At 39.4% G+C, this 22,500-nt stretch overlaps 1 protein-coding gene across 2 annotated transcripts; it reads right to left on the bottom strand.

Annotated features, from left to right (window-relative positions):
• Positions 1-409: 409 nt before the first annotated feature.
• Positions 410-22,431, bottom strand: ST13 (ST13 Hsp70 interacting protein). Of its 2 annotated transcripts, none has more exons than XM_051784240.1 (12): positions 22,250-22,431; positions 17,693-17,750; positions 16,394-16,463; positions 16,218-16,288; positions 15,630-15,696; positions 14,969-15,053; positions 12,437-12,547; positions 10,999-11,101; positions 7,631-7,747; positions 6,891-6,954; positions 5,656-5,756; positions 410-2,205 (listed from the first exon to the last, which is right to left on the bottom strand). In XM_051784240.1, exons 1-12 carry the CDS (start codon positions 22,357-22,359, stop codon positions 2,077-2,079), a joined length of 1,086 nt encoding a protein of 361 aa, XP_051640200.1. In that variant the 5' UTR covers positions 22,360-22,431; the 3' UTR covers positions 410-2,076. The 2 variants fall into 2 exon arrangements, with proteins under 2 accessions (XP_051640200.1, XP_051640201.1); XM_051784241.1 differs by lacking the exon at positions 22,250-22,431 and adding an exon at positions 21,836-22,102.
• Positions 22,432-22,500: the final 69 nt, after the last annotated feature.

Raw genomic sequence — 22,500 nt, 5'->3', positions numbered from 1 at the left:
ATTTCTACTATCTAGGGATAACTTCCTATTTTTGACTACTAATAGGTAGACAGATACAAACAGCCAAGACAGAATAACAGGAAAATGTAGGGAACAAATCTGTATTCAAGGTACTCTAATTCGTGCCCAACACATAAGCACCAGCCTGAATGAAGAAGTCAAGTTTCAGCCTACAGTGAGGGGTGACCTACTTTGCATATCGCCTCTTGGGAACAGGAGATCAAGACTACGAACAAAAGCCAGGCACACAGCAACATGCCATTGTAATTTGAGTTCATTTGGTCATGAAGACAAGCCCTTAGGCATTTAGTTCCAATTTAAACCATAGCTTTACCAGTTTAATTAAAGCACTTCCACATTTAATTTAAGCAAAATAGGTTTTATCAGAAAGTTAAACAAACCCAAAAAGTTGTATTTTTCAAAACCATACTTTATTTTTTAAATGCTAAGAGAAGTATTCAGAACTATATTTCTTAAGCAAAAAGATTCACATTTCATTCTGCAAGGTCATTAGTATGAGAAAAAGCATTTGGGGATTTACTTTTTTGCAACCATTGTCGAGTTCCTACACCAAACCAGATTTGTTTCAAAATGGTAACATCAGTTATGGCTTAAGATACAGAATTACAAAGAAGTAATACAAACCTTGAGACTCAAGTGTTGAACAGGTAACTAGGATTATTTTTTCCACAGAAAGATGTTTTAGCTAAGACAAACAAGCAACAACTTTGTCTTTATTGGTAGACAAATCCACTGGACATCGTCAGCACAGACACTGCTTCAAGGATACCCATGCTGTTAAACTGCAAGTGTTAAAGAATGTTCTGTCTGCTCCAATTACTTCACCTTTTCCTCCATATCCCATACCTACAAACCATGGAGGTATGAAACCACAACAGCTTTTTGTTTTGATTTTTTTCTTTTGGGGCTTTGCTTTGTTTCAAAGAAGAGGATACAAGAAAAGACGGAAGACTACAGAATGCAGTGAAGAAAGAGTCATCACCTCTAAAGAGACAGCAGGACTTTGACCAAGACATTTTAATCAGTAAGCATGTAAGGACTCAAACAGACTCAGAACCCAGAGCTGCAATTTCATTGGGAATTCTCCCCTTCACCGATTTATAACTCTGCATGTACATGTTCTGGATGGCTTGCATTCAGTGGGACAGAGGTAGTGATGGGAACAACATTCCTTCCCTAAAGTTTCCAAATAGATGTAACCTGGTAAGCATGGCCCCAAGGAAGGGCGAGTGCAACCAGTGGAGGACCTGCCAACTGGGAAAGGACAGGAGCACAAGCACAGGCAGTGAGCTGCTATCCCAGACCCAGACTATAAATAAAATGTTACATAAAGGTGCTGGACAAGAATTGAACAAGTAACAAAACCTCTGTGGCCTCTGCAATACGTACATCATGCCAGGCTGCACAAAGGATAGGGTTGTACCTTTCCTGCACAGTTGTGGTGATCAAAAATGATACAATATTTGCAGTACTGCCAGAAGTTCCAGTGTGTAACTAGCTAGCATGATTACACTGATAATAGCTACATAAAGTCAGTCACCTATTTAAAAAAAGGAAAAAAACCACTGTATTTGCAGACAATTCTTTTATCCAGTTAATTCTTCAGACTTGTCCCACCTTTGCTACTTGTGACTAGGCCAACTTTTCTGTCCAAAGGGGATTAAGACAGACTTCAACTGTTAAAGTTCTTTCCTCTTAAAAAAAAAAAAATCCCTTAAAAAAAAATTAAAAAAAAAATTCGCATGTTTTTATCTTACACTCCTGAAATATTACAATTTCTCACAGAAGCATTCATTCAGAGGAAACTGTCTGTAACACTTATAATAAAAGCTTGCAACTCTTGGACAAGAAGGGATGGTTGAAACTAGGTTATCTGAATACAATTTGGGTTTCTATAAACCAATAATTGAATAAAGTAAATGCTTGGGGCTAGAGAGCAGTTCTCCTTAGAACTTCCTCTTCTTAAAAAGATCAGAGGTAAAGTGGTTTGTTTTATTGCAACACTGGTTAGCCAAATCCAATCCTTCAGATATGATTTTTAAAGAACCAGGGATTTTATGGTTTACTGCCAAATTTGGCAGACAATTTACTGATGAGATTCATGACCTTGGGATTGTTCTGGTACTTGGACATATTTGCTGGGTTCTGCGCAACATCTTGGAATGCAACCATAACTTCTGGATCCTGCAGGACAAAAAGAGAAAAAAAAATTAGAGCATTTGTAAAACAAGTCTACAAAAGTTAGTGGTTACGTGGTTCCACATGAACCTAGTCTTGCTCAGCTTTTAACATGACAAGACTACATTAGACTTTTGGCAGGAAGTCTGTAAAGAGAATCCGATGATACAGTGCATGTTGTTAAAGCTGTGTCAGTAAACACCAGAGTCATTACTAGACTGGTTACCCTAATAGCTCACTGTGTGAGAAGGGGAATAGGATAAGAGTTCTGTTTCTCCAGAACAGGAGCTATTAAACACAGCTACACCTACTGCATTATTTCTGTTCATTCTGCAAATGCATTTTGAAGAAGGAAGCAGCTCCATGTGTGTACCATTCAAAACTGTTTAACAAGTCTGATCCTAAACAGCATTTGGTAGGTGTGGACTTGCCCTGAAATTACCCACGCACTTCAGGTATATCTTATACACGTTAGGAACCAAGAGTCTAGTCTTGGTTCCTAAACCAACTGGAGGATTTACAAGTGTGTTGTCTTCCTCACAAAAGATAATCTGCAAAGTCTATGAAAAATGGAATGCTGAAGTCCAGAACACAGAGACTAGACATATTTTCTCCACTTTACTGTATTCCCATGCAAGAGAAAAAATGAAGGCTTTCCAACCTAAAACTTCTTGAATTCATTTCAAAATAGGGTATGTGATTATAAAGATCATGTCACATCATTAAATCTGATTTCACCTATGTATGAATCTGGAACAAAAAGCTGAGTAAGCTTAGTCACTGGTTTGCGTCAAAGCACACCTAAATGAATGTTAAATATCCCATTTTATGCTACATGTTTCATGGTCCTATAAATTCACAGCAAGCAAACGATTCTGTACTTGTGCGACTTCGAAGCTCTCAGCCTTAGATGGTGTTTACAAAAATGTTATACACATCCAAGGTTTCACACTGATAAGCAGCATTAGCAAAATAAAGTTTAAGACTGAGGATATCAACACTTTCATAGGGAAGTGTTTAGTACATAAGGTGGAATGGCAACCGTTCTCTAAATGACACTAGGGAGACATTCAGTTTTCTAATGTTTTCCTAATGACCTAGTGTCTAGTTACAGAAGGATGAAAAATATTTCTAAGAAAAAAATTATCAGTGGTCTTTTGTTTCCAGCTTACATATTTTGGTGGAAGTCTGGGTCTAACATATAGCTAACATGTCAAATAAGGAATCCATAGGTTCATCTTGCACATCACTCCTTATAAAAAGAACAACTACGTGACTCAAAACACAAATGTCGTGTTGTGTCTATAGAAAGCAGTTGCACATGCAAGATAAGAAATTCTAAAGAATCCTCTAGACAGGCAAAACAGTAAAATAAGAAAAACACTAAAATTTCAGTCAATTCTTCTGGAGACTAAAAGGCTTAGGGGAAAATGAGCTAAAATTACACGCATTAAAAGCCACTGCAAACTGTCACAACTTACTGTCATTAAGAAGATGTGAAAAGAAATGCTAAAGAAGTTTTGCTGCTCTGAGTCTTTAGTGCTTAGAAGACTAATATCAGTGACAATAAAAAAAAAAAGGAAACATCCTAAAGAAATAAGTCTTCTGCAGATCATCCAGTCCAGCCCCACTACCAAGGCAGGGTCATCTAGTGCAGGTAAGATTCTTATCTTTACGTCAATGGTGAGCAATAACTTCCCTAAACACGTCCATAAGCAGCCATACCTGGCTCTTTGGTTGCTTCTACAGATAAGATGAAGTTGACAGGATAACCAGTTTAATTTAGCTCGTGTTCAGGCACACACAGTTGTCAGGTTTACTGAGATGTTAAAAGACTCAGGCATATTTCAGTGTTAACTCATGGAGAATAGTCTCAAAGATGATGAAATGATAGCAAATCTAAAAAGACTGAGGTGGTGGTCTTTACTCTCAGAATACTCCAGTTTTCAGCACTAACTCCTCACTATGAAAAGCCTCTACACACTATCAGTTAAAACAGCAATTTGGGAGTGACTTGTGTGATTCAGTATCTTCAGACTTTTTTGTAACACCTCAGATAACAGACATAATAGCTGCCAGATAACATTATCCATCAACATATTTCACAGTTGCACTGAGCAGAAGCCAAGCAGTAGAAACTACTGTCTTTTAAGACTAGAGCCTACACTGTCAATTCAGAGAAGACCAGAACACAGAGTTGGATATTTTAGGAAAAGGTGGGAATGCTAAATAAATCATACCCAGATGTTAAGTTTGTACAAAGAGGTCAGCAAGAGACTCAAGGCTTTGCTGACAGGTTGTACATGTTAAAGCCTGCCTGCATTATCAGAAAACATTGTCAACACACATTCTTGCAACAGAGTCCTACCCTATGTTGGAGTATATAGATCAACATGCAATGGAGTCTTTTTAAAGGCATGTGGCAAGCACATAACATTTAGCTGCACCTTAAAACTCTGTTTTCAGCAACTCTAATTGCAAACTCCTGTATTACAGCATAAATTAGCCAGGTAAGGAACACAACTACAAGTCAAGAGCCTTCTCTGGATGATTTGCATTCAAGTCAACGCTGTTGACTGTGGCCATGTAAGTAAAGGTGTGTCTCCCAACATCAGCAACCATTAAGGGAACCCATGAAATCACATGGAAAGTGATGATTTTTTTTTTGTGATTCCAGGGCATTCTGAGTAAGGTACCCTTGTGGTGCCTTTGTTTCAATGAACTGAGAACAACATGTAACTCTAACCACAGCAATCCAGAAAAAGAAACAAGACTCCTTTATACTTGATCATATTAGCATGCAAATACAACTACATGGCTCCAATTTTTCCTAGCCCACCTGCTCTTAAAACTGATGTTGTCAGATATGTTCCATTTAATCTGCTGGAATACTTTTCTTGAGTAGAATTAGTCATGACACTGAGCAATTAGTTAATTGAGCAATTAATCAAGTCTACTAGAGAAGTAAGCTTTATGAACATGAATTCAGAAAATGCCAAGATGCAAAACTATTCTGATACTACTTTGTCTCTTGAAAAAACCATACCCTTAACCCCCTAAGAGAAAGGCAATCCTCATCTCAACATTACTGCAATATCTTATGTTATAGCAATAGCAATAATTTTTTGTTTGGGCAGTGAATGGAAATGACCATTTGAGAGACTTTTTCTAAAGACATGACAAACTGTAAACAGCACATAGTGTTGCCTATCACAGAACAGGGGGTGTGTGTGTGTGTGTGTGTGTCATCTTTGATTAAGCTCCCACTAGTTTGAAAAATAGCTAACAGTGAATCCAGACAGGCTGGCGTCACATACACAAGGAAAGAATTTTACAACAGAAATAAGCAAGCCTTCCATTGCTTTCCAGGTCACATCTTCCTCCCTCCCCTTAAGCTCATAAGTGCTGTTCTTCTCTCATTCAAAACATGTAGCTTTGATTTTAAGAAATACTCACCTGCATGGCTGCAAGAACTTCTGGATCACTGAGAATCTCATTGAGACCTGGCATACCTGCCATTCCTGGCATACCTCCAGGCATAGCCCCAGGAAATCCACCTGAAAACCCAACACAAGAAAAATGCATGATGAAAAACATTTAACTCATCTGTACAGGAAGCTCACTGAGACTAAGACATACTGTCCTTGTCACATCTCTAAGGCCATGTCTTCCATAATGCTACAGCTGGTCCACTGAATTGAAAGCAGGGTCTTCAACTTCTCTTTCTGTGAAGACCTACATCTTATTTCATCTGTGTTTTTAACCCAATTGAATAGGAGGCTTGTAATGAGTACAGTTATTTTTCTGGTTAACTTAAATCAGGTGGGTCCAAAGCCCAGGAAAATGAGGAGTTTGAATGCCTGGGGTGAACAATTCAGGGCAAAGGCAGATCAGTAGTAGTATATCCCGGTACATTCCATATTTGGTGGGAACTTCAGGTTTGAAAAAATTATACCACCAAAGGAAAAAAAAAAATGCTTGAGGTTCTCTTACTGAATCCTTAATCAGCAGCTTCCCTAGCTGTGCTGAGCATGGTACATATCATCTCTATCTGGCTGCTGATCCAACTGGAGCACACATATACCCTACCTCAACTACATCTCAATCTTCAAGAGCATTAGTACTTACTTTTGTTTCTCACCAGTTCATTCTACCAAAAAATAACATGGAAAGTCTGATTTTTGTGGAACTGCCAAGGACAACTTTTCTATAAGATAATCTGCACTACCTCCTTTAAAAACTCTTCTGTTCAACAATAGCTTGCAACCAGCACAGATTTCCATAATATTCAATCCAAATTTTCAACTGTAAAACCATTGTTCTTAAGCAGAATGGGTCCAAGGCACCCCGGGTAATTTAGAAAACATTTTTATTCTGGATTTTCAACACATTATCAAGCAAATTCTACTTCTTTGTTTACCTAGACCTAAATCCCTTCATTCTGTTAACTATCAATTATTGATTTCTGTCTTCCCTCTACTTGCTACATAGCATCAATCTTCTTTAGGAGAAAGAATCCCATCCCTCTTCCCACTAGTGCTCCAAGAGTTATTTGTAGACAAGTTCTAAAAGTCATAAAATATTTTTTTCTCTGTCTTGAGAACAAATGCTGTAAAAACTGTAGTTATAATACTCCATATGGAAACAAGAGCCACCTCTACCTCAAGTATTGGTGCTTAAAAATAAAATACCTGGGAAGCCACCTGGGAAGCCACCAAACTGAGCTCCTCCTGCCTGTCGTCTTGCTTCTTCCTCCTGCAGATGAAAGCACATCATTCCACACAAAACAATGGAACTGCAGCCTGTTTGCTACTGCTCAACTGGGTTTAGGAGAAAAAAAAATAGCCAAGACTGTTTCAGGCAGGTAGGCTACCACAATAAACAAAGCACTTCACTATGTACAAAACCACTGACAAGAAGTAGCTGTCTACTCTTCTTGATGTATGTTATTGCAGGTAAGTTACGCAGAATATGTTTTTACTGAATATGAACTGTATGATTTGTTTTAGTTCCCCAACTGTATTTTTAGAACTCCCACCCCCAGTGTATAAAAATATATCACTACAGCACAAAGAAAAAACAAGCAAACTGCATCAGGAATTGAGGAAAAGAAGCAGAGTATTATCCTGAACTTAAACCCTCCCATTTTGAGATACGTAAGTGAAAACTATTCCGGAACAGTCTTACAATAACTGACTTTTTGAAATACAGGATTAGTGGAGATTCCAGACACTGTTTTTGTCATAAGCTATAAAAACAGATGCAGTAAAATGCCTTCTTCTCCAGGTTTCATTACTGGTCAAGTAATCAAGACAGAAACCAACTCTCTAAAATTTAAGACTTTAAATTTAATTTCTTTTTCTCTGCAATTCATTATAACCAAAACAACACTCTCCAAATTATTAAGAAATATTAAAGCCTAAATATTCACCCTCTGTGCTTTTTCATGCTCCTCCCGTGCCTTCTTCACTCTCTCCATTCTTTCCTTGACTTCCTTTTCTTCACGCTTCCGCTCATATTTTCGTCGATGTTCTGCAATTTTCTGAGCCTGTAACAATAGAATACCAAAACTTCATATACATTTCTAGTATATCACACAATGTATTTCAATACAAAATACATGCAGGCTTTTCACCAGAAAATTAAGATCTCATTTTACATCCTAAAAGCCTCTTTGGTTTAGGAGCCATTTGCTACTTTCTTCCCATGGCAATCAGTTATTCATGTCTACTCAGCCCTGACTGCATTCACCAGAACATGCACTCTAGTATACTTTTTTTGCAATAGTTTGGGGACTTGTGCCATAGTTAGAACTTAAACACATTATCATTCCATGTCCCCTCATGCTTTTATGTTGAAATAGTGATTTTTCCAGGGCTAAAACCAGCAAGTACCCTGAAAAAGGGCACAGCAGAAAGTATAATTTCCCCTGTGCACACACACTCTATAGATAATGTTATGCTGTTGCAGATGCCTCTACAGCACATAAGCAGACCAAAGAATTCCTCAACCAAACCAGGAAAGGGCTGGTGGGGAGGAAGTTTGCCTCCTATCACTAACTTTTTCTCAAGTGTATCAAATTTACAGCCCCAGCGAAAGAGAGGAGTTAGCAATGAATTCCCTAAGGCTCCTCTGTCAGGGCTCATTTAACAACAGAACTAACTGCAGCACTGCTTTCCTGAAAACGGAACGTATCCATACAGATCACTGCAAAAAATGGTTTGTTATTTCACAAATCGTGTACAATGTTTGCTCTCCAACACTTCTGTAACAAAAAAACACACAGCAAAATCACACTGCAAGAACAGAGATACTACTATGACAATGGATACTCTTGTATTCTTTTAGAATACTCTTTAAAGGAAGAAATTATTTTATGAGCAGCAAAGCTTTGATATAACTTATTTTAGATGGGAGATACTCATTCAAGACCACATTATTCCTGAAGTGTATCTGCCAGAGAAAGCACACTGCAGGCAGCAGGACTGACTGAGATCAAATGCAGTATGTGCTATCAGAACCTCATGTTACTGCCATTCGATGGCTCATTAAGAGAGAAGTGTCCTATTTTCTTTTTAATGAAGCATAAAGAGCTTCCAAAGTTCGGATTTTCATTATTTCGAAGTATTTATCAAAATGAACTAAATATTTTTAGAATTTGACTCAGACTTTTAGCTGAAAGTGCTACAAAGTAAAAAGTTCTAGGAAAGCTTGAAGCAAATAAATTAGGTGAACAAATCATCTTCACTTAACAATTTTAAAAATCACCCATGAAAAGATCATACATTTTTCCTTGAGCTACATACACAAATTCCCATGCAGTTGGCAACCACACATCAATGTATCACAGATACTCCGCTGTTTCTGTGCATCAGCTGATTAATGGGGAAATAGAAGGTTCCCCCTCAGCCAAGCATTAAGTATACCTTTTAAAAAAAAGAGTTGAGACCTAAGACTTAATTACATTAACCACAGATCAATAATCTCCAACACAGAAGACTAATAGGTTGTGAAATGGTTTCAATTGTCATTTTGCTGGAGACAGCATCTTCTACAAAGACATGGTAGAAAAATGGAAAGCTTAAGTTATTAGACACAGGAATGTTTATGTATGTGGTGGGTTAAGCTTGGCTGATTGCCAGATGCTCACTAAGCCACTCCCTCACTCCCCCTCTTCAACAGGACAGTGAGAGAAAATAAGATGGAGAAGCTCCTGGCTTGAGATTATCTCAAGACAGAGATCACTCATCCACTACCATCATGGGCAAAACAGAGTCAACATGGGGAAGCTTAATTTAATTTATTGCAAATTAAAAATAGTCAGACAATGAGAAAAAAAGACAAAACTAAAACCATCTTCTTCACAAAGGTCAACTTTACTGCTTCATTCCCCCGCTCTTTCACCTCCTCCCCCAACCTTGAACAGCACAGTGGGACGGGGGCTGTGGTCAGTTCACAACATTGCAGCTCTGCCACTCCTTTCTCCTCACAGCTTTTTTCCAGCCTCGGCTTGTGGTCACCTCACAGGATACTGCCCTTCACAAACTGCTCCAGCATGGGTCCTCCCCACAGGGTCCTTAAAAAACAGACTGTTCCATCATGGGTCCCCCAGGAGCTACAGCTCCTGCCAGAAAACCAGCTTCTGCACAGGCCCCTCTCCCCAGACTGCAGTTTCTGCCAGGAGCCTGCCCCAGTGTGGACTCTCCATGAGCTGCAGCTTCCTTCAGGCTCATCCTCTTGCTCTGGCATGGGATCTTCCATGGGCTGCAGGGATCCTCCATATGTGCTCCCCTGTGGGCCTCCGTGGGTTCAAGGGGGACAATCTGCTTAACCACAGCCTTCTCCAAGGGCTGCAGGGGAATCTCTGATCCCATGCCTAGCACACCTCCCTCCCTTCTTCACTGATCTTGGTGTCCGTAGGGTTGTTTCTCTCATATTTTTCTTCTTTATTTCCCTCTCTCTCATAGTTGTTGTGCTGCATTTTTAACCCCTTTCTTAAACATGTTATTACAGAAGCACCACCAGCATCACTGACTGGATCAGCTTTGGCCAGTGGAGAGTCAGGTCAGGAGCCAGCTGGAATTGGCTCCATCTGATACAGGGGCAGCCTCATGTCTCTTCTTACAAGAGGCAAGCCCTGCAGTCTCCACCTTCCCCCAAACTTCCCTTGTAAACCCAATACAACACAACTACTGCCATCTGTGGTGTCTCAACCACTTCAAAGGAAGGGGTAGAAATAGATGAAAAAGAAAGCCTGCTATCAACAATGTTACGTTTGTTACACAGAAGTTCTTCCTTAGAAGAATGCTGGGGTCAGCCACACGAGAACAGCTGAAAACCAGTCGTGCAGAGCTGAGGCTGCCCTCATGGGGCAGACTAAAGAAAGTACAAACCACAGCAAAATGCTTCCTTTGGAAAACGTGCTTAGGACAAAGCTTTGATCAATTCAGAAACATCTTGGAAAAAAATCCATTATCAATGTTATCTTGCTCTTCTGAATGTTTTTAGTCTAGATTCTAAAATACCTGGTAAACTTCAACTGCTCCAGATTCTTCTGTTAAAATTTTAAAAAGAAACATATTTCATATTTCAGTTACACGTCCAGTCTTACAGACTCAATTTCTCTACGCAGCCATAAACAGCTGTGACTGAAGACAGAAGGTTTAAAAACTCAGTTTCCAGTGTCAGATGACATATGAACACATTTTCACCAGGCAATGCATATTAGTGAAGAACATGAAGGCAGCAATGTCACTCAGAAAAATACAGGAGAGATCTCCAACATTCTTCCTTACTTACTCTTGGTTGCACCTCCTTCAGCATGGCACTGGCATCTTCATCATAATCCAGTTTACAAGCTAATGCGAGATCATGAGCAGCCTCCTCCCAGTGGCCAAGAAGTCTGGAATGCAGAAGACACCAACATTCAGAAGGAAAAAGCAAACTGAACACCTACAGCTCTTCAAAATATTTAATCATGCAGCATTCAGAATTTTTACCTAGAGTTACAAGGACTCATAGACATTTAATAATCATGCTGTTTCCTCTAAGCTGCACACCACAATACCATTAGAGGATTCTTGCTTGCTTGTTCAGACACTTAGAGTAACTTTTGTTTGAAGTAACAATGAGTAAAAAACCCTCTGTGAGCTGGTGTCATTGTCTGCTATAAACAAGAAGGATCTAACAGGAAGAAGTTACCTAAACATGTGAAGCACACTAATAAAATATTCTGCACTATTAGGCACATGTTCAGTGTAAAACTAAACGTTCAGTGTTCTGTACAAGTCTATACCACCACTACCTCAAGTTTACTCAACACTCAAACTTCCTAGCTGCCTGGATGCACCATGTCTTAACTGAAGAGGTCATACAAGCTCCTGTGCACACTTCTTTACTATTAATTTATACAAACTGCAGGTAATAAAAAATTTAAGCAAATGGTAGTATTACTAAATGGTCAAAGCACTTCTGCTCACAGACAGAGGTATTAATTCAAACTATGCTCCAGTCTTTTCACTCTTAGGCTCCACACTGTGTATTAAAACTGCAGACATTAACATACTACACTTTGAACACTTTTTTTTTAAGTTCTATTAACATTTACTTCTTCCACTTTCATACCGACCATGAGAAGGATCACCTTTTTTTTGACTTACTGTCATTAAAAAAAAACAAAACAAAACAAAAAAAAACCCAGTTAAACTATAGTTGGGGGGAGATGCTTAATGCCATTTTAAATAACTACACTGTTTGCTTAACACCACTCTCAATTGCAACAAATGGTTCCTTAATAAGTAGGCATTTCAATTTACTATTTAAAAGAGCTCTAGGATCTAAGGAATAAGGACAGCAAAGATGTCCAAGAATTATAGGTAAGTAAAAAAAACCTTGACCCAGGTGAAACCAAAAGACCTCCAAACAAATAAAACAAATAAAATACACAGCCCTAGATCTCATATTTCAGAAAAGCAGTAAGCCATTAGAAGATATGTTAAAAAAGAGAGAGAGACAAAGAGACAGTGCCAGGACTGCTCATAAATTGCCATCAATAAATCACCATTGTCCTTTCTTTCCTCTAAGCCACATACTCAGCACAATGGTTTCTTGGCTCACAGTTACTGCTCTCAGGCACAAGACAGACAGTTCAGAGACACAGAGAAGGAGAGAATATATAAACAAAACTGTTCCCTCCAAGTAAGTAAAGACAGTATCAAGTACAGGTGCATTTCATTACCTATGTGCTTTCCCTCTCCATTTGTAGGTCTGTGCTGAGTCAGGATTAATCTTGATGGCTCTGTCACAATCTCTAATGGCAGCATTTGGCTTCTGTAGTTTCACAAAAACACTGTGGGAACAAGAACATTTATTGTACATATTGAAATACCAAGTTACTAACTTAAGCTGGAAATAATTTTGGATGACTAACAGGCAAGCTAGTGAAATAATGTATTTGAAGAGCTGAGTTAAAAAAAGATTTTGTAGCAGTAACAAAGTCACTAAAATTTAGTCTCACCCTCCCAGAATTGTAGGTGAATCATTAGCAAGAAATGAAAGCATTTGTTGTTCAGACTCAAGCCTGGCCAGCAAGAATAACTCTAGTGCAGAAGGAAAGGATACATAAATGCAAAGGACAGTTCAGCCCCACCGGTGTCTGGAGTCTATAGAAAATGGCAATTAGCAATTTGAACAAAACAACAGTAATATTCTGCATGCTATATTACATAGTCTTTAACACAGTAACACAAAGAAAGCATGAAGAGTTATACAGGCTACAAGGATCAACAGCTCAAGTCATGAGGAGATGAGGCATCAAAACTAAAAGCAGCAAAACAAACACAAACCTAGCAAGCAGCCCCAATCCCTCGCCAGTTAAGTGTAATAACTGCAAATTTTAGAATACACAAGCATATCAGATGACTATTAGAGTGGTACTTTAGGAGGTTCAGGCATTTCAAATTAAAAATCTCCGAAGGAGACACTAGAAAACATTCCTGAATTGACAAGAGTATTCAATATTCAACATACTCCAAGTCGGACCTTCTGTCCTTTTACATCTACTTGAAAAGTTTATCAACAATTATAATGCCTGTAAGTAACTTCATCATTAAGGCTTGTTACAAAGCAAACACAAAGTCACACATGGTCTTCTAGAAACAAACAGATAGACAAAGTGTCTGTGTTCCAAAGCTACACTTCACCAGTGACAAACGTTCCAATGCTGCTGGCAGCACAACCCCCCCCGAACCGAAATCCAAGGGGTGAATTACTCATAGCATTTGGATCAGCATGGCAAGTTTTACAATATCTTAATATATTGTTCATTTCTTTCTACAACAGACCAAATTAAGGTAACTTTTACATGTCCCCTAACATTCTTATTTTTCATTGCTAAACCCTGAGAAGATATAGTACTGTAAGAGATTTTAAAAAAACTGTTTTGATGGCAACAACAATGTATTAAGGCACACAGGTGGTGTTTCATGCAAAAAGTTTAATATGGAAAAGAAAAAACCAGCAGGGAAGGTACCAGATAAGGTGTACTAGAATGGAACAGTTAAAGGACACTAATTAATCTCATGAAAGTCACCAAAAGTTGAACATTTATTTGAATTATACTTTGCTATGGAAAAGACCCGGTAAACTATCAAATAATCCACAGGTAGTAGTTTTTTTGGTGTAAAAAGAGAAGAACCCCAAACTTCTGCTTCTGCAACCCATACCTGCCCAGAATTAGATAGATAAAGATGTTTGTGCATTATGAAGTTAGGGTTACCACACAACAAATCTGACAGTTTCCAATGCATCATCTGCAGTCTGGCAGACATAATTAACAGTAAGGAGGGTAGTGAATGGGTTGAGATATAGATGTGTCCTATTCAAACATAAGAGTGTTGAACAGAACCGGGTCTACTTCACAGTGAACAAATTCATTTAGCAGGTATGACAGGGAGAGAATTCACAGGATTCATAATTAAGTTTGCATTTAAACAGCATATCATTTCAATCATCATCTTAATCCCAGAATAAACTTCAGATTTTACAAATGTTTATTACCCAGCATTACTCTATCTTAACATACTAAAAACCATAATGCTGAGGAATACATTTGGTGCAGACAGGTTGATGTGCAGCTGCAGGTTGAGCTCTGGGTGAAGAGACCTTTGCACAACAAAAGGCCCAGGGACCTGTGGCTCAGCCAGGTGACTGGACACTCAGAGACACTGCAGGAGCTGAGGACTCCAGACCTTCCAACACTTAAGGCTGTGAGGGCATAAAAACCCAGGGCTTCCTTTGTTCAGAGTCCCTCCTCGGAGGGAGCTGTTATTTTGTTATTGCACCATGATTAAATTATTTTAAGGATCCAGATGTCTGAGCCTCTGCTATGGGAAACCCAGGGTCAAGACAGCAAGGACACCTGGACTGAATGAGTGTGGGGTGTGTAGCTACAAAGGGGCTTCAGGCCCAGGGCAGGTGGTGTGAGTGTGACTGCTAGAATGGCTCCTGGAAGGTCAGACAGGAAAGTTTCCTTAACAATATTACCACAATGCATTTTGGAACACCATTCTGTATTTATTATCAAGATCCTTTATATGGCTGCTTCAGCAAATCTGGTGAATCACATATAAGGAAAAATGCATGAAATGAGCACTTCTCTTTGCCTCATGTGATTTAAGTTTACATAGATCCTCAAGTTGCCATTATATTTAGACACCTTAAGGGAAATAACATAACAGGCAGAAACATACATCAGCAGTTTATGACTCACCTTGCCCTCTTGGCATACAAGATGGCCAAACAAGGATTCAGCTTGATAGCATCTGTGAACAAGTCAACAGCCTTCTGAAGTTCACCTAAATATAAGTACCAGTGAAGTTTCAATCATTATGCAATGAAATTACATCCAAATTCCCAAACCTGCCTTACAGGGTGCTAAGTCCCTAGGCACTTCTTAGATAGAAAATTATCAACAAAGGAAAATCAATTTCTCCCTCTTGCTATGGCACTGACATACACACTCCAAAATTAATGCTGGATGAGAAGAGAGACTTTTCCCAATTAAATTGGGAACATTTAACTTTGAATGTAATCAATTAGGATGTCACATCTTCATTATACAGCTTTTCGCTGCATTAAGACAAACCACTAGAGACACTAATCATAATATGCAGGGAAGTACTATAATGATCAATTTGTAATTAAGATGCTGCAGTGCCTCATTCCCCTCTCCTGCCTTCCCCAAAACTATAGTGACATTGAGAAGGCAGCACTTCAAGAAGCTTTCATATTCTGGATAATTCTGAATATCGAACAAGCAGTGGGTCTTCTCTTCCTTGGAAGCATTCAAAATGACCCAAGATATTTACTTTTCTTTTAAAGGAGAATGAAACCTAATGTCTTTGAAAATGTACTAAAAAACAATTTATCACCTTCGCTTAGAGCATTTATCGCTTCAATCTTCTTTTCATTAGCTTGATCCGCCATCTCTTCAGTTACCTAACAAAATAAAATGAAAAACACACACACAAAAAAAAAAAAGCTGTAGATTCCAGGCCAGAATTACCATGCTAAGACAGCACCAAAGGAAAGAGCTTCAGTTTTCCAATTCCTGAATATTTATTTTAATTTGCATTGAAATCACAGTTCAAAAAAAGCCACAAAAACCTTTATTTTCAGCTCGAAGACATTATCCAACAATATTTTTGGCTACAAAATGAACAAAAGCTAAGTTTAATAATGGCAGAATTCTACGTATCTAGTTCTCATGGGTGTTTTGATAAGGTTCTTTGTTGTTTTCTGACCTGATTTCCTTGTGGAACTTTTTGATTGACTCTAATCTTGAATAAGAAAAACTGTGATTTTAAGCTAGTAAGTTTTCTGTTTAGAAGAAAAAGAGACAAAGCAACAGCTGGCTGCACAGATAATACAGTACTCATCCCCCCTCAGCTGCTATCCTTGATTAAATGCAAAACCTCTCCCTATCTTTCCTACTGCCACACTGAAAATATTGTGCTTACCTCCACATTTTCATCCCCCATTTCCTGAGGGTCATCGTTGTCCGGTTCAATCACTCCCTCGTTGTCGATTTCTGGAGGAAAAACAAAACACAAGACTAAGCACCATCTAAAGAGAGGAGATTTTCAGAATAATTTTCACATTGGCAAAATGCAATAAAGTAATCTATTTTCCCTACCTAAGTCACTCTCTTCACTTTCTGGTTCTGGTGATTTAACCGGCTCCTCTGGCTGTTCCTCTGCTTTGCCCTGAGAGAGAAATATATTTGTAAGCATACATTATTTCTGACTGATAATCTATTTCTACTCTCATTAATAACAATGTATTAGAAAAATCAGATCACTCTACAGTTGAACCATTTTATTTTTAAGATACTAATCTCCTTTTTTCCTCCTCTCAGATTAAGTCTATCATGTATGCAAATATTTCACAGCCCAAATCTGGACTCATGAACTTCTGTAATTGGTAAAGCCTGTCCTTCAAATTATGTGATTCAATAATCAAAACCAAACAATCAAAATAACACCTAATTCAGTACCAGTTTTGCAATGATTACTAATCAACCTCTCCAATCTTCCTGCCTTCCCTCACACATTCTCTGGATCAAAAAATCTCGCAATCTAATACTATTAAGCTAAGGTCCTTTAGCAAGGAGCTGATGACTATGATTTAAATATTGTTTCCATTTGCCAAGGTCAGAGATTGTTGCCACCTATACATACTTAAAATGTTTTTTTCAAAAATTTTCAAAGGTTTTCTTATCAACTTCTAAGTAAATTTCATCTGAAACCCATAACTTAGCACATTCTGCTTTATCACAGACATAAGCTGCTTGTTGTCTTCAGTGTCACAGACTACACTCAGTACATACACACAATCCCTCCATATAGCTCAAACCAGCCAGTAATTCCAGCATCCACGGTGTTGTTAAATTTGAAAAAAAAAAATCCATTTTTCCAAAAGAATTTCATGCTTGAAAAAATCCTGATATAAATATCTACAAGGCAAATTTATTATCTCCCTTAAAATAAACAGACAAATTCCAATGAAAATCTCTTCCACAATACTGTGTTAAAAATTTGATAGTTCAACTGTTCACTTCATTACTTATCATGCTCGTTAATATTTCTTCTCATGAAAAGATTATAATTTAATCCACTAATGACTAAAGAAGAGGTTTATAAACAGACAGTGCGAACATAAAAAAAGAAGTCAAGACTCTGTTTGGCATTTGCATTGCAGAGAACATCAGGCATTCAGGATTAGGGAAATGGAGCATGATAACCCTTGAAATAAACTAGGAAGCCATCTGTAACAAGTCATCTACAACACACAATGGGCAGGCTTCAGACTGAATTGTCACACTCACCCACCCTATCTGAGTGAAAACTGACAACAATTTTTCCCCTTCTGCTGCTCAGTAATTTCTGCAGCATCCAAATATTAATTTTCAATGATAAATTTTTTTGTATCTCACCTTACTTGTCTCCTCTGTGGAGGTATTGGCTGGAGCAGGCGGAATTGTGCCTCCCATACTTTTCAGTAAAATAGAGAAAAGAAAAAACAAAACAGTAAGATTATCAAAATAATGTCATGTATTTTATTGAGTCAAATCCTGATAATCTCAGCTTTCTGTTGTAACACAAAACATGATGATCCAATTCACTTTCAAAACAGCAAACTGTGCACACATCCCCCATGCTTTTCTCAGTGCAGTACAAAGCACTCTGTCTGTTGTACAACTCCACTGAGATCTGGACTCGTGAACATCACCCTTCACCCACTCCCCCTTCTCACCACGAAAAGCTGCCTCCTTGGCTTAAATGGATTTTCTCCTTTAAATGTAATTTATGTTTGAATCAAAATAAATATTATTATTATAGATATTACTAAAATTAGAATTATTTCTGGAACAGAGGTCAAACAAGTAAAGAGACTGAGTCAAAATGCTTATGCAATTAAAAAAAATTGCTGCCTAGGAAAAAAATCATTTCTCTTATGTATTGCAATATTCATGCCTTCCCTCTGCTACAATCAAGGAGCATTCTTTGTAGAGACAGCATTCTGTCAACACAGAATAAACTTTTACATGATATCGATCTTGGTTAGCAGCCAGGAGTAAGCACAGGCTGAATTCTCCAGCTGTTTCATGGAACATCTAATCATACCTAATGGCAGCATGCCACAAGGAGTAACATTCCCTCCCATCCTCTGCCCTGCGTTCCCATCTACCGATGGTTTTCAAAAAAAATGTTTCCATTAACTCAGTGGGCACAACCAGCTCCTTGGGCTCCCACACAACTGGTTTGATGGGATGCAGGGCAGAGGAGAAGGACATGGGCAAACAGGGGTGGACAGGAGGAACTGGAAGGGTGCAGGACTATCTGCTTTCAGGAATTAGTGCAACATAAAACTATACCCTAAGGATAAGAAGTTATAGCTCCTTAAGTGAGGCTACTGCAGTCCATTCTTCCCTCTTTCCTCCCTGCTGTCAGCAGCACTGTCTCACAGCCAGGCCTCAAACTGGCTGAAAACAAACCTGGATGAGGCGAGACATTACCAGGACAGGGATGAACTGGGGGAGAAAGGGCAGAAGAATGAAGAGGAGACGACAGGATTGACAGGTCCTGGCACAAGGCCCTGCAGCAAAAGGCAAGCAAACAGCACTAAACTACTCCTTGTTTACACGGAAAAACAAGGGACAAACCCCAGCATGTGGTGAAGCTATTGCAAAAATCTAGATGTGTCCCTGGAATGTTGACATTACTTAATCTAAGTTATACTGCAAGGACTAAACAACTGCAGTCTGAGAAATCATTACAGAGCTAGGCAGAACACACAGAACATGCAGTAACTGTTCCTCCTAAATTTTTACCCTCGTAGGCTGACAATAGAACACATAACTCTACTAGTCTGTAAAAACCAAAGAGACCTCTTTAAGACTACAGGGACCATCTAGTGAAGCCTTGGAACTTTTTTTCTGCACAAAGAAAACTACAAATTACAAAGCACTTTAGCAGTGATAATAGCTAATACCCACGGTAACAGCTGGTTTTAAGTCCGGCATCTTGAATCACCTCGAGACCAAAACAATTTAAGTATCCTCTGTCTTCTTCACATCCCCCCCAAACTATCCAAGCTTGGAACAGTTTTGAGATCAGTTTAACTAATATACATGCACATTTTATAATATGCTATTTCAACAACTTCCAAGGCTTAACGGTTTCACTCAGTCCTTGGAAATGCTTTTGCTATCCTGTTATTCTCTACTTAAACTAGTTACAATTCCAGAGCAATTCAAAAGCAAGTTACTCTAAAATCTCTCAACTCAGTATTTGATTACAATGATTAAATGCACAGCAAGGATATCTGCAAAGTTTGCAATGTATTTAACCTCAACAGTATAGGAACACACAAGATACTCTCAGAGGAAAAGGCAGGTACTGAGCTGTATAAAAGAACACACACACAAATAGATTCTGAATTAATCCTTTGTTTAATTAAAAAAAACCATAAAACATAATAAACTAAAACAGAGTTGTGCAATGCCAGTAACAACTCCTGGGAGTTGTCAGGACTCTATTGCAACAATGACTGCATTCTTCCACTCATCACAGCCACAAGAAGTGTGGTGTTCATGACTTGCTGGAAGAGCTGCAACTGTTATTTCTGCATCCACTTTTATCACTGACAGCAAAATTACCTTTAGAAAGAAACTGGATTGCCATGAAATCGAAAGGGTCAAAGTCTATTTGACCAAAACAACAACAACAAAAAAGGCAAAAAGCCCTGTTCATCAGTTAGGGATTCTGCACTTTACTTCTAAGGACTGCTATTGTTTCTTTGTTCAGTTCCAGGGTTTTGAAACACGTTTCCTTTAATGACTCATTTCATAATAATTCAAGTAAAACATTTGTATTTTTATGTAATTATGAAAAAATTAGCATGACTAAAAGGGATGTCAAAACACTTTCCAAACACAGTCACACACTACTGTATGCTTTCTCTACGAAGAGCATCCATACAGAAATTAAATACAACAGCTAGACAGAATAAAGGTTAGAAGACAACAAGCGCATGAAAACAGGTAAGACTTAGGGTTTCTGATGCAATATTAACAGCTAGTCAGAAATAAAGCATCTCCTGGCTTTCTGAGTAGCTAGCATAATCTAAGTTAGAATCATTAAGTTTAAGAAAAAAAAATCAAAGCAATTAGCAGCATTTTAGTTGAAAATCCAGTGGGGGATGTAAGAGTTATTGAGCTTATTTCCACCTGAAGCCAGGCCATGCTGTTTCAAGCAGTTTCCAAAGAAGAAGGGCCTATAAATGCACTTAATAGTCCTACGGCAAGCAGTACTACTACAGAAAAGCAGAGGGAAACCCACCAGACTTCCAGACAGTTTTACATGAAAAGTGATCTGGCTACCACTACCATCTACCAAGTGTATAACTTCGGCAAATATTTAGCTCAAATATGTGAGGAAAATCAGAAAACTTCAGAGAGCTGTAGAAGGTTCTACTCTGGAGTATTTTTCTACTTCTGAGATAAAGCCATCCAGTGAAGATTTTACATGAAAATACACTCCACAGCTCTAAAACCTAATTTTTATACTTATAGGAAAAGCACCAAGCATAACTCTAAAAATCAATCTCCAAAATAGAGCCCTCCCCATTAATATGGAGAAAGGGAATGGAAAGGTGACCATCTAACTAACACTTTCTTTGGCCAAAAGAAGTCAGTGTCCTTCCTCTCCCTCTCTCTCAAAGTACTCTGTCCGCACCTTCAGAATTAGGCAACAGAAGCAATGGAGGAAACCTAGGGTAAGGCACTGAAGTCTTTTACGCAGCAGCAAAAGGAACTAAAGACCTTCAGCAGGGTAAGACAGACATCCATCTCCTTCCTACACACAGGTGCAGCTACTATCAGTACTGCAAAGCCAAGTTAAGTTAAATAGGAGTGGTTTTACAACCACACTAGTATTCAGATGCATAAAAAAGTTTAAGCATCGCTGTAAAAAAACACTAATAAATAGCTCATTGTAGACATTTTCATTAGAGGGCATATTGTAAAATGCCAGTATTAACTTATATATATATATATACGCATGCACACAAACCCTGCTGGTTTTTCAACTAATTACAAATACTATACAGCAGGAAGTACAGTTAAAATACCTTCAAACTAAAACGAATTTTCTAAAACTTTGTCACTGGATAAAAATCTTTTAACCTCCTGTTGCATAAAGTGTGCACCTGCAAGAACTTCCTTCACTTCTCCAAGTTCTTTAGAGTAGCAGCCATAAAAGCCAAGCAGAGGTACTGTAGCTAAACACAGGGGCCCTGTGGGTTCTATACCAGCAGCAAAGGACCTCAGCCCTTCCAGCCTGGTGTTTCTGGGCACTCAGGGTGGAACCCAAACATGATTTTTAATTGAGAAGCATCTGCTACGACGGGCCCCGCGCAGCATAAACAGCAGACGTCTGAAGAGGCTCAGGGGGAGCACAGACTTCGACTACTTTATACGTGGAACTTCAAGGAGCAAAACACGCTTTGGACAGGAACCGTAGCTGTCGGGTGTTTTATGCTTTTGGGTACCGGGGTGTAAATTAACGCCACTCACCTCCCCACAAACTCGGCTTCTTTTTAAGACAGGCTAGCCAACTCTGCTGCGTAATGCAAGAATTAGCTCTGTAAGTATTACTCTGGGGCTTTCCAGCCTGGAAAGCTGAGCCACTGAGATGGCCGGGGGGCAGGCTTTTTGCAACAGGAATAGCCGGCGTTAACGAAACAAAACTAACAAAAAAAAAATAACAAGTCTTTTTAAGGCGCCAGTGGTACCCCCGGCGGGCTGGGCCGGGCCGAGGAGGCCGCAGGGCCGGGCTGGACCCGCGGGGGCGACACCGCGCGCGCCCCCCAACCCGGCCACACGGCGGGGCCGCGCCCCCCTCCCCTCACACCGCGTCCCGCGCCAAAACACCCTTCCCCCCGCTCCTCCTCCCCTCACGGCCGCCTCCCGCCACGGCCCGGCACCGACCTCTCCACCCACTCGCGGAGGAAGGCGAGCTCCGGGGTGTGCAGCAGCCCCGGGTTCTGCTTGCACAGCCGGACGAAGGCCCGCAGCTCGCTCAGCTTGCGCGCGTCCATGGCGGAGCGGCGGCGGCACCAACGGCGACTACCCAGGCGCGCTCGCTGCTCTGCCCCGCCCCTATCGCGCCGCGGAACCTTCCAGCCCGCCCCGCCCCTCGAGGGCCCGCCCAGCAGAGGGCCTGACCCCGCCCATCCACG

Source organism: Manacus candei, unplaced genomic scaffold (assembly GCF_025592945.1).
Source record: "Manacus candei isolate 608988 ecotype Guabito, Panama unplaced genomic scaffold, ASM2559294v1 h1tg000018l, whole genome shotgun sequence".
Taxonomy (NCBI): domain Eukaryota; kingdom Metazoa; phylum Chordata; class Aves; order Passeriformes; family Pipridae; genus Manacus; species Manacus candei.
Note: the sequence above shows the minus strand (reverse complement) of the source record. Positions and strands in the feature narration are given on the sequence as shown.

Bases quoted from the DNA above. Each gene is read 5' to 3' on its own strand.
- ST13 (XM_051784240.1), bottom strand. From the start codon at position 22,359: ATGGACGCGCGCAAGCTGAGCGAGCTGCGGGCCTTCGTCCGGCTGTGC. The intron at 16,464-17,692 runs GTGAGATACAAA...TTTCTCTCTCAG, and splicing joins CCACAGAGGAGACAAGTAAG to GGCAAAGCAGAGGAACAGCC. The intron at 11,102-12,436 runs GTAATGAAATGC...TCTGCATTCCAG, and splicing joins TGGAGAGGGAAAGCACATAG to ACTTCTTGGCCACTGGGAGG.